At 39.4% G+C, this 12,116-nt stretch overlaps 2 protein-coding genes and 1 non-coding gene across 3 annotated transcripts; 1 reads left to right on the top strand and 2 right to left on the bottom strand.

The window, feature by feature from the left end:
- The first annotated feature begins 8 nt into the window (after nucleotides 1-8).
- LOC103984741 (syntaxin-71) lies at nucleotides 9-5,691 on the top strand. The gene is made up of 9 exons (XM_009402301.3): nucleotides 9-278; nucleotides 366-491; nucleotides 2,115-2,274; nucleotides 4,106-4,191; nucleotides 4,666-4,734; nucleotides 4,814-4,858; nucleotides 4,952-5,014; nucleotides 5,123-5,199; nucleotides 5,430-5,691. The coding sequence occupies exons 1-9, from the start codon at nucleotides 123-125 to the stop codon at nucleotides 5,443-5,445; spliced, it is 798 nt and encodes a 265-aa protein (XP_009400576.1). The 5' UTR covers nucleotides 9-122; the 3' UTR covers nucleotides 5,446-5,691.
- A 673-nt stretch (nucleotides 5,692-6,364) lies between these two features.
- On the bottom strand, nucleotides 6,365-6,437 carry TRNAV-UAC (transfer RNA valine (anticodon UAC)). Its single transcript has one exon. It is a non-coding gene; the product is annotated as a tRNA-Val (tRNA).
- Nucleotides 6,438-8,261: 1,824 nt separating this feature from the next.
- LOC135612271 (transcription factor KUA1-like) lies at nucleotides 8,262-9,735 on the bottom strand. The gene is made up of 3 exons (XM_065108360.1): nucleotides 9,237-9,735; nucleotides 8,795-8,991; nucleotides 8,262-8,718 (listed from the first exon to the last, which is right to left on the bottom strand). The coding sequence occupies exons 1-3, from the start codon at nucleotides 9,535-9,537 to the stop codon at nucleotides 8,422-8,424; spliced, it is 795 nt and encodes a 264-aa protein (XP_064964432.1). The 5' UTR covers nucleotides 9,538-9,735; the 3' UTR covers nucleotides 8,262-8,421.
- Nucleotides 9,736-12,116: the final 2,381 nt, after the last annotated feature.

The raw sequence follows: 12,116 nt of genomic DNA, 5'->3' as shown, positions 1-12,116 counted from the left end.
AATAACTCATTGTTGGCGACGAAAGGAAGCCATCGCGGTTGCTCGAATTGGGGGGCGGAGGCGAGGCAGATTTGGCGGAGAGAGGGAGGGAGAGGCGATTGTGAGGAGGAGGAGGAGGGAGGATGAGTGTGATCGACATCCTCACGCGGGTCGACGCGATCTGCAAGAAGTACGAGAGGTACGACGTCGAGAAGCTCAATGCCGACAACGTCCACGGCAATGACGCCTTCGCCCGCCTCTACGCCTCGGTCGAGTCCGATATCGAATCGGCCCTCCAGGTCGCTCTTCTTTCTGCTTTTTTCGTTTTGTTAGGTTTGGCCGCTTGATCGATGCCCGGCGGTTGACGTGGCTGTCGGACGGTGCAGAAAGCGGAGATGGCGGCCGGCGAGAAGAATCGGGCGGCGGCTGTGGCGTTGAATGCCGAGGTCCGACGCACCAAGGCGCGGTTGTTGGAGGAGATCCCCAAGCTGCAGAGATTGGCCGTCAAGAACGTCTGACGCATCCAATGTCTTTTTTAGATTATGCTGCATTCTGATTCTATATTCTCCGTCTGCCAGTTGTTTGCATTTTGGTGTTTTCTGTGTCTTAAATGATTTAATCTGTGTTAGTTTGCTGTTCAATTGCAAATTGACAAAGTAAAATAAAAAACAATCTTTTGGTCCTTTTGCCATGCCGCTTATTCAAAAAGGCAGGGAGGCCCTATTGCTGACGAAGAGGCAACAGATTAATTAGAGTAGGCTGGTGAGTCTGGTGTACCTTGTAATTTTCACTATTAGATTAGAAGAAGTGAGCACTTAATAATACGTTTTTGATTCCATACTGATGATTATATGATCAAAAATCCGAAAAAGGAGTTCCTGCAGCCGGGGTGATGACTGAGATGGATGACTATTTTTTAAATTAGAAAGAAGATGGAATTCCTCAAGGATGTAACATGATATAAATTGGACTGGGAGTAGTCCCAAAGGAGAATACTGCACCAGTAATGAAATTGAGTCAATTTATTGTTGAGGTAGAGATACCATGTGAGGAATAGGAAGGCCACAGAATACTTCATGACGAACAATGAGAAAAGATGTAGTGGTCTTGGATTAGATGAGGGATTGTTACTAGAACTTAGTGTTCATGTGGTAATTTCAATTACCTTGGGAGGAATTTTGTGGTTGCAGGAAATGTTGTTTAGTGCTGGACAAAGTAAATGATAGAATATGGGGTCAATGCTTGTAAGTTGAAAGTACATCATTGTTCACGAAACATCAATCACTAATGTCCTAGTAGGACAACATTGTCTAACTCTATTCTTAGAGAATGTGTCTATGTGAACCAGGCCTATGTCAGAGCCTTGGAGTCGACTGATGACGGTCTGAGAGTTGTTTAGACTTCTAATTGCTTATTTATACTTTCTCCTTAGATTTAACAGTCAAACATGTTTAGCTTCAATGCTGATTATATTATCATATTATATTTGTGAAACAATAGTATCTAGTGACAGCTAGAAAGGCCAAGTTAGGGATTCAATGTGCTTTAACCGGTGGGTGCATTGTACCAATTAGGAAAATATTGGAAGGCATTGTTCTGGATAGCAAGCAAAGAATATAAAGTTCTCAATACTAGTTCCTACATAGCCCCGTTTTGTAAAAAAATCTCTAGAGGTGAGAATGGATTGGACGCCTATTGCCCTGAAAGATAAAGATAAGCCACAATATTGGTCATGGGTAATAAAGGCTTCCGTGCTTTATAGTCCATGACTTCTAATTATTGACCTTTTACTATTATCATTGGACGAAGAAAACCATAGAAAGCAGTTTATAATTCTTCTTTCAGGTAAGTGGTGTTATGACATGAATTTATCTACATAAAATATTTTCTTTCTATTGATAATTTATTCTGATATTAGTTGCTGTTTTTATTGTTTCTGGTATTTGCAAGTTCAACCGTTCTTGCTCATTCACTATATATGGATTTTTTAAAATATAGTTAAAAAATCTTCTGTTTCTTGTGTGTTATTTGATCATGAGATTATTATGAATCAAAATGTAACAATATAAAATCAGCTGAAGCAATTATACTATTTTTATGATGCATTTAGTACTTCTAATGTAGATATGTTACAGGTAAAAGGGCTCTCGAAAGAAGAACTTGCAACACGAAGTGATCTGGTACTTGCTCTGCCAGGCAGAATTCAGTCAATTCCAGATGGGAGTACAAATGGATCAAAACAAACTGAAAGCTGGACAGCCTCTCGCACAGAAATTAGATTTGACTCAACTTCAGGTTATCTGACTCATTTTGGATGCATTCTTATTGATTGTTTATGAGAAATATTCTATATAAACAAGGAACTCTTTTTAGAAATTATTGGGCCAGGTTCGTGGATGTCTGTTGACTCTCTGTCCCATTCCTTCTCTAGTGTTTATAGGTTTTCATGAGTGCTGACAGTCTAAGTTTGGTAGGTTGCAAGGTATTTCGTACTTCTTTTGTTTTGTAGATGTCTGCTACATGAAATAAAGGTGAGAAATAATTTGGTAGACCTCAGTCTAGAAGTTCCTCCATGAAATCAGGAAAGATTCTTGTTACTAATCATGAAGAAAATTGTATATCTGTCAATGTCACTTCAAGGCACTGATGTAGCCATCTCTTACAACTTGACCAAATAATACATCTGCTTTTTTACAAGTAAATTGAGAATAGTTATATCCATGATGTATGGATGTGATATAAAATTTGAGTGATTATTATGCCTCACATGTTACAAAAGGGAAAAAAAATGGTGTTAGGAAGTCTTTTTCAGATAGTTGTTAACTTATGAGTCAATCTTTGAGTGAAACTCGTCTGATTCAGTGATTTAAAAAGCGTTAGGCGCCAAAAAGCGCTAAGGTCCAAAATGCCCGATACACTACGCGCTCGCCCAGGTGCTCGCCCGAGCAAAATGAGGCACTAAAATATAAAAATATATAATATAATTAATAAATATAATTATTTAAATTTTTAAATAAAAATATGTTATTAAATTAATCTAATAAATACAAATACTATTACTAGTATACAGTATACTATTAACGGTATACTATCGAAAGAGGAGAAGAGTGTAAGGGAAGAGTCGGAAGACCGAGGGTGTTGACTGAGAAGAGTGGGAGCGACAGCTGCGAGCGACGACAATGGCAGCGATAGCGGGAGCGGCAAGCGACGATAGTGGCACCAGCAACTGCAAGCAGCGGGAGCGGGAGCGGAAGCAGCGAGCGGAGACAGTGGCAACAGTTGCAGCGAGCAGCGAGCAGCGGGAGTGGAAGTGGCGAGCAGAGACAGTGGCAACGGTAGCAGCAGCAGCGGGAGCGGCGACAGTGGGAGCGGCAGCGGGAGCGGCGACAGTGGGAGTGGCAGCGAGAGCGGCGATAGTAGCATGAACAACGAGCAGGGTTAGGGTTGGGGAAGTCACGCTGATATCGGTGCTTTAGTTGGTTCGATTGAACCAACTAAAGCACCGGAGACCGAACCAGACCTCAAACGCTGGTTCGGTCGCCTGGTTTAACCCATGCGCTCGCCCGAAGCGCCCAGCGTCTGAGCTCGGGCGAGCGCCCAAGCGGTGCCTCTTTGAAGCCTGCCACCTGGAAATGAAGCAAGGCGCTCGGGCCTCGCCTCGCTTCGCCCGAGCGCCTTTTTAAATCACTGGTCTAATTCATGGCAAATCGGGTTGTTTGCAAATTCTACAAGCATAGCTATGTTTTTTTAAAGTTGGATTCAGTTAAAGGATTAGCCATAAGATGATTCTGTAATTTAGCTAAATGATATTGTGTATAAGAGGGAAAATGTGATTTGCCATTGTAATTATTGAACTTGATAGTTTTTCAGGTATGAGTATCATGAGTTTGGTTGTGTCTTGCAAGTGGATTGTACAGGAGTTTGTAGTGATTAATTTCTCCAATCGTTCTTAGAATAAGAACTATGCTGCTTTACAATAAGTTGCTCACTATTTGTTTTTATTGTTGGCTTGTTAGTCCTTTGATGTATCACTTAATAAAATATTAAAGTTTGCTAAATTTCTTATTTCCATTCTTCCTGTAATACATATTTCTTTTTATCTTTTTGATTAATTTGATTAATGCAGATGGAAGGTTTGAGAGTGAGTATTTTCAACAGACTGAAGAATCAAGCCAATTTAGGCAAGAATATGAGATGCGCAAGATGAAACAGGTACGTCCCTTTTGGTTTTTATTTTTTATATTGAGGGTTGCTGTATCATAAATTAGATAAACTGAATGGCAATTATCATAAAATATTGTATTTTAAAATAAGAATCATGTTGTTGCAAGGCACATTACCAAGGGCTTTTTGTTTTCTCACAGTGGCTTCACCAGATGTTTGGTGTACTGCTTTTATACTTCATGAACATTTTCTTTTAGGCTATGCTAATAATTATTTTGCATTACTAATATTTTTTAATTTCCAGTATAGTCAATATTATATTAACATCTTCCTGAATCGTTTTGCTTTTGGTCCTCACCATTGATGTTATGTTGACCAATTTGTCTGGCATAGATGTCGAAGGTTCTTGTGTAGTTGTGGGATCACCAAATCTAGTAGTTTTTTTTTTCTAATAATCGGTGACTGTTCCTCAAAGTAATTGTTGCTTATGAGAGAATGTGTTAACAAGGAATCTTTCTGCAGGATCAAGGTTTGAATATTATATCAGAAGGTCTTGAGACACTGAAAAACATGGCCCATGATATGAATGAGGTTAGTTTGGTTGTTTAGAATTCTGGCATTATGTGAAAAGAGCAAAATTTATGGATGCTAATTTTCCTTTAATCTACAGGAATTGGACAGGCAAGTCCCTCTCATGGATGAAATTGACACTAAGGTTGGGTTATTTGCTTCCCCTAAGATTGTTGTCTCTTTAGAAGTGAAATATAACTTGGTTTTGTCCTCGTTACTTTTAAAACGCGGACTATAGGTGGACAAGGCTACTTCAGACCTGAAGAATACTAATGTCAGACTTAAGCAGACTGTGAATCAGGTATATTTCTAATTTTACCACAAGGTGTGACATTATGTATGTTGAAACCACAAAGTGTGGCATCTGTCGCAGATCAGCTCTAATGAGTTCACTGGCTTTGTTTTTCAGTTAAGATCCAGCCGCAACTTCTGCATTGACATAATCTTGTTGTGCGTTATTCTCGGCATTGCGGCTTATCTATACAAGTAAGTTTCACTGCCCTGGCTAAGGGTTACCTCGGTTATCATCTCGAATCTGAGTTTATGAAGGGTCAGATGACATTATCCTTCAATCAGGAGATACAAAAATCTCATATGAACATATGATAGTTGATGAATTTCTTCAAGCAAACCAGAGTTCCTCGGACTCATATTATGCAATTTCCTTTTTCACATATGACAGCTGAATATGTAAACTATTCCTTTTCTTTTTGCAGTGTTTTAAAGAAATGAGATGTGCCGGAAACCGGTATTCTACTTTGACCTTCAAGCTGATTGCTCTTCTATTCCTCAGAAACGAGTTATGGCAATGTGTCCATTGTTGCTGCTTCTTTTTACTTTGCTCGCCTTTTTATTGTAAATGAAATTTGAGGAGAAATCTTGGTTGTTGGAATACTACGGAGACAATGTGGCTTGTTTATTACTACAATTCCGTGAATCAATTCACACAAATATATAATTTTAATTTTCTTTTTTTTCCTTCTGATGGTGTATATCAGTGGATGAAGTGCGAAGGAAAACTGGTGAGTTGTATACTTCTGTAGATTAATTTTGATTACAATGAAAATGTCAGGCAGAGGATAATGAGTTATTTTTTTTTTTAAATGATCTTTTATAGCCCAAAGTATGGATGAGTTCATGTCATTATGGAACAGATTCTTTCACGATGCATAAAGTAAAAAAAGAAAGAAAGGTGGGGAAAGAAAAAGAAAGTCTATCACAAAAGCACAATTTTAGAAAGAAAGCATGTCGACTCTCTCAAAGTCAAATCCATAAAGTAAAAAAGAAAGTGTAAAGTAAAGCCAAAACTACAAAGAAAAGAAAATGCTTGCATAATTATACAAAAATTAACATAAAATAAATCTATGTAAAGAATATAAAAAAAATAAATTCAACGTTGAAAATTCAAAATCAAACAAAAGTTAAACAAAGGGAAAAAAAAAAAAGCTTGACCCTCAAAATTCAAATGCAATAGAAAAAAAAGATGTTCAACGTTCAAAAGTCAAAATCCAAAACAAAAAAGAAGGAAAAAAAAAATAAAGGATAGTAGTCACCCAAAATGCAAAAACCAAAAAGAGAAAAAGAAATATCCGTAGGCGAAGAATTTGTGCAGAACAAAAATAAGGCCGATCCATCAAAATTGAAAGGCGACTGATACAGCCCAGGATCGAACTGGGGACCTTTAGTGTGTAAGACTAACGTGATAACCACTACATCACAGTATCAGATGTTGAAATTGATGTTATTTTTAGTTAAATATATCTTTATATGATAACCTACACTTCCGTCTCATGCCATGGAATTAGCCTCTCTATCTGTAAATATAAAGTTACATGCACCCATTGACTCGTCGCATGCAATAGTTGATTATTATTATTATTTTTTCATTTATTGGATATATCAATAGTATGTTTCAGAATCATAAACTTGAAGGAATAAATGGTTCAAGTACAAAACTGGTATAAGAGGTTCATTCTTATCATGTTTGATCATGATGCCACAAATGGCATGATGACAATACAGTCTGTTACTGTTGGATCGTTCTAAGGATGATGACATAGTTACCATCCTGAAATGGATTGGCCAAAACTGAGGACGTCAAAGCACCCATCCAAAGCTGCAGAAAGGCCATTCTTCAAGCAGAGGAGGAGAAGGGTGGGGAGAAGGCAATCAGTGAATGCCCACTTTTCGGCCTGTGGCAGTACAATAATTGCTTGCCTCTTTGTGATAAAGATTACTTGGTGGAGATTCATGGGAGAACATGTGGATATGGAGGAGAATAGGTGGCATCGGCCATTCAGACAAGATCTGCGTTCTGACACATCACTGGATTGGAATGCCCCCATCTCCAGCCAGTATCAGAAGACAGTGGTCGTTCACAAGTCAACATCCAATAAAAGTGTCTTGATAGCATCAACAGTGAGATCGGCTTTCCATCTTTGAATGTGTGGTAGATGGCATGATTGAGTAGTTTTCACCTGTATCCATGCATACATCTTCTAGACTTTGTTGGGAGTCTTTATCATCTTTCCGATATGACTTCTGCTCCTCAATTCTGCGTTCCTGAGATTGGCTTTCCGTCTTGAAATCTGTGCGGTGGATAGAATGATCGAATAGCTTTCACCTGTATCATCTGAGAACTCGTGGCACGAGCCGAATGCCAAATCTAGCTTTGGGGTAGTGATGGTAAAGAAAAATGAGCTCAATTCTGAAGGAAGAAGGAAGTAAGAAGAAAGAACGAAGGTAATAGAAGACAACAACGTCACAAGAGAACAATCAAGAAGTGGTCCGCCCAGCAAGCAGCAGCAATTAATGCATTACTCGTGCTCTTCCAAGAATTGTTGGTGGCTGATGCCTTACCTTCCTTCCTCACTCTTCTCTTCTTGTCCTCCATACATGTGATGGCGATCACGTTCTGCAGGATAAATAAGGATGCGATGGGCTTCATGTCCCATTTACTGGATTACAGACTCGATAAATTGTAGATCCTTGTCATTCTTCTTCAAGTACTTCCTCATGTTCTCTTAGTTTTGACTAACCAGTGACATGCACAATTAAGGAGCGTTAATGATCCTCGAGTCATTTCTAGAAATTTGTGTCATTGATGCCAATTATGAATCTGAATCTGGAATGTTGATTTAGACATGCATTGCAGTTTTGAAGTCAGAGCTAATGGCCCAAGATACATGGAGCTGAACCAAGAAAATTGTGATGCTGTTTCCTTTTTAATTTCTTTCACTGTGGTATTGAATTTTGGATTTTAACATCCAAAAATGACCTTACCTTGTCTGTGAATTGAACTTTCAATTATAATTGCTTGTTTCTTTGTTCTTTGTGGTTCTTCTTTAGATGTTCACAAGTTTCTGCAAAAACACTGCTTCATAAGCATTACTTTTACATGTAAACATTTATGAACTTGCTCAGCATCAATGGCAAAAATAAGGTTATACAAGGAGAGGAGAGTCTCACATGTCTTGATGGCTTCACAGATAACTACAGTAAACCTACAACAAGCATCAGCTTGTCTGAGAGTGATTGGTCCAACTCGATGAGTAACAAGAACCTTGTACTCATAACATCTAAAGATAGATACAAATAATCGAGCTTGAAGAAGATGTGCTAAACCTCCACACTTCCAATCCACTACATGATCCTTCAGAACACTGGTTAAGCTTCAAGCTGTGATTGAAGCATTCAGTGTTAGCCCAGTTAAGTAACTCTGATGGTTCCAAGACATAGGCTGCCAGGGGATGAGGAAATCCTGAGCTCTAAATCCAGATTTGAGAGCTGAGCACGAGTCCTTTCCATGGAGGAAGGTGACTGTGATGATGACATCTGTATTACTTGTTCTTGGCCTGAAGAGTTGAGATCGATTGTGGTAGTTTCAGAAGCTTTATGGCCTGCCATGGTGAGGGACAGAGTCGGAACATGCAGCTCCGATGAGAAGGAAGCATCCTCTGACTTCGAAGAGGCAGTGTTGTGAGCTGCCCCCTCACAGTTTGCAACCTGAGGTACAAATTGGAGCAGAGTTAGCATTTGGACATGGATCTGCAAGGAAGCAAAACAGGAACATGAAATCTACCACATCGAAAAGGCTCGATCGACGCTTCTTCTTGTTGAGGCTGTTTTGTCTGAGAAAGTACTTCTGAGCATGGCTAGCAACCTGTGTTGGGGTCCTTGTGGTCACAAAGTTGCGGGAGATGCCTCGCCAATCTCCCTTTCCAAGTTTCTCGAGTCCAATAAGAAACGATCTGTGTTCTTCCTCGGTCCATGGCACTCCTATGAACCACAAAGATCGTTGAATCTTATGAACAACTTGGAAAAGCTAAGCTTAAGGATGCATCAGCTGCAGGATGAAATGATTGTCTTGGGAAACAAAAGATATGTCATAAAGATGAGATGTTCTTTACAATCCAGATAAAGGATATAAGCACCACAAGAAATGAGCGAAGCAAGAACAAAGAACAAGATTCTTCCTGATGAGAGCAACGGAAGAAGGAGAAGTGCTTCCGAGAAAGACTTACCCTTTTTCCTCTCCTGTGTTCTGCCACCAAGACCATCAGAGAGATAACCATGAGATATCTTCTCGGTGGCTTCATCTATGGAACCAAGAGAAGATGATGATGATGATGGGGAAGAGGAAGAAGCAGCAGGGTAAGTGTAGGAGAGACACTCCATGCTAAAGCTCTTCTTCAGAGGGGATGCCATGTGAAGCTGCACCCCAAAGAGCCTCACTCCACCTCCACCAGCCATGCTGCTTCTTGTGCTGATACAAGTCCTGGAGTTGTGGCCATTGTGTCCACAGTGAGAACATTTCCTTACCATTCTCCACCTCTACAAACTCAATCCAAAATCCAGATACCCACAGGCCATAGGAAGGAGAGGCTATATAGTAGAGTTTGGTCTCAAGGTCAGATGCGGACTGAAAAGGCCAACCAAGAACAAGGGAGGAATTTTAGGTTAGGTTTCGTTTGTGGACAGACTTGGCATGGGGTGTGTCACCATAAAGGACACACACTTGCATGCCTGTTTTATTTAGCTTGTCTCCTTGATGATGGTGGGCATACAAATATACTAACAGATACAAGTGTGCCAAGTATCTCATACTCTCCTTCAAAGAATATCTCATTGTCTCCAGTCATGCCACTTGTTTTGAAGAACAAGAATCTCTTTGTGGATTCTACAACATCCCTCAATATTATGTCAAATATAAATTCCAAATGATCTACATTCATGCAAGCATGACTCGAGTAGCACTGTCTTGCTTTCAGCAGCTGATAATGTAATCATGAAGCAATACAGAAGATCCTCAAATAGATTGACCACAAATTATAGATGACTGAAAGAAGGGTGGAGGTTGCAATAGCACAGAATCCACCAATATTTTGAAGGTATAATAGCTGGATATCATATTATATTCTAAGGAAAGGAAAAAGAAGATTTCAGATGTTGGGGAGGCACTTTACCATCAAATTTGACATGTTATAACTTGCATTGTTTTTGGCACTGACCAAATCTCCAATCCTATAGGCAGTGCAGTTTTCTTTGACACTTTGACAGTGATGGCCATGAATCTGTTGCTTAACAAAAGAACAAAAACAATTTGCAACTGGGAAATTAATTAGTGCATACAGGAGAAAATAATATGCACATCACAGGGATCCTATCCAGTCTCAGGTGTTGAACACACACTGAAAGAGGGCCACTGGTGTTTCATTAATAGGAAAATGTTTGTTTGGAATTGACAAAACATCCTCGACTCTCTCCAGGAAATGTTGCATGAGAATCCTGTGGGCATTGTTGTTGTTGTCTTAACACATCAGTTGATTGGTTAGGTCACATGAAGTAGAATAAAGTAGAAAAGTATTCCTTCTAACACAACCGATGCATTAAGACCATGGATTCCATGGATGTGCAAAGATTTTTTGGTTCTTGCTTTGTCCCACCCAAAAGCAGAGTGCAATTCTTGTTCCAGCTCAGTAGCCACCATCACTTGGTAGCTTTCTTTTTAAGTCCCATTTGAAGCCCCAACTTGCAGTACTCCTTGTACTACACAGCAACCCACCTGCTTTTCCATAATAAGATGGGGGATGTGATTGAGGAAGTTCCATCTGATGGACTTTGCTTTTGTGTGTCAGCTTTTCCAAGTGCTTTACTATTATAATGATTTGAGTTGGATTCTCTTTGAGGTAATTACTTTTGTTAGCACCTAATTGTAACACTTTATGTTGCCATCTCAGACAAATGGCAGATATGAAATGAGCATCCTTGTCTGTGACATCAATTAACATGCTTCTCTGGACAACTGAGAGATGGGTGCATGCTGCTATTTAGAAAGAGAGAGCCAGTGTTTGATCTGCACCAGCTAAGAGAGCCATTGGAGTGGAGATTCCAAGAAATGTATTGCTGCCTTGGTGATTTCAAATCATTCATATCCAAAATATTTAGGCTGCAAATAGTCCAAGATCTCACCAGAAAATATATCTGATATTTTTTTGGGAGAAGTCCTAAGCACAGAACTTTCAGATTTCTGGATTTATGCTGCAGGTGTCTATTGCATGTCTTGAGATGTTGAACTTGCAACAACAACTTGTTGCCAAAGGAAATAGGAGGCTTTTGCTGAATAGAAGGGATAATTATTGGGCATCAAAAGACAACAGAATCACCGCAGTGTTGATAGCAATCAAATACTATGTGATGGAGGAATGGAAAGAATAAGATAAGATATACAAAGAAAAAGAATGAGAGACTATCAGAGAGCATGACAAAGTCATATCTTGATAGGTGAGTCTTTTTTGCCAAACAAAAGAACCTGCACCACCACTTGGCAATAAAATGACCTCATCTTCCATTGGCCTCCATCATGCAATCAAAGGACATCAATTGAGCATCTAATTTGAGAACCCAATCCAGATAATATATGATAACTCACCTTGTCCATTAGCATCAGCTGCATTTGATTCTTTAAGCCATTTCATGGGTTTTTTTACGGTGCTTCTTATTGACTTGGAAAAGTTTGGGCTGCTTCTATCACAAACACTGGTGCACCAAATTGTTTTATTGTGTGATTCCAATAATGCAATCAGGTGACCACACCATATGCTGCATTGTCAATGACAGTGATCACATCAAATTGTCTTTTGTCAGTGACAATGACAGTGACAGTGGTTCAGTGTGCTCATCTCTATGATTAAGAACACACAAACTGTTGCATTTGCAGCATGACAAGGAAGTCTCAAGTGTCCAACCAATCCCTTTTAATACTACTTGATTCACCTGAGATATTTGCAGGATCATATCATCTGCTGCAGCCATGTATTCTCTTTTATCTGTTGCAGACCAAACAATGGTTCTCTATCTATTTCATCTGCTTCAGCCATATAATTTGCAGATGTATGTATCAT

This window comes from Musa acuminata, chromosome BXJ2-5, assembly GCF_036884655.1.
Source record: "Musa acuminata AAA Group cultivar baxijiao chromosome BXJ2-5, Cavendish_Baxijiao_AAA, whole genome shotgun sequence".
Taxonomy (NCBI): Eukaryota; Viridiplantae; Streptophyta; class Magnoliopsida; order Zingiberales; family Musaceae; genus Musa; species Musa acuminata.
This window is presented reverse-complemented; position numbering and strand designations above follow the sequence as displayed.

Coding starts and splice junctions, on each gene's coding strand:
- LOC103984741 (XM_009402301.3), top strand. CDS start 123: ATGAGTGTGATCGACATCCTCACGCGGGTCGACGCGATCTGCAAGAAG. Junction 4,859..4,951: donor TGGATGAAATTGACACTAAG/GTTGGGTTATTT, acceptor CGCGGACTATAG/GTGGACAAGGCTACTTCAGA. Junction 5,015..5,122: donor TTAAGCAGACTGTGAATCAG/GTATATTTCTAA, acceptor TTTGTTTTTCAG/TTAAGATCCAGCCGCAACTT.
- LOC135612271 (XM_065108360.1), bottom strand. CDS start 9,537: ATGGTAAGGAAATGTTCTCACTGTGGACACAATGGCCACAACTCCAGG. Junction 8,992..9,236: donor AACACAGGAGAGGAAAAAGG/GTAAGTCTTTCT, acceptor TGTGGTTCATAG/GAGTGCCATGGACCGAGGAA. Junction 8,719..8,794: donor GATCGAGCCTTTTCGATGTG/GTAGATTTCATG, acceptor TTTGTACCTCAG/GTTGCAAACTGTGAGGGGGC.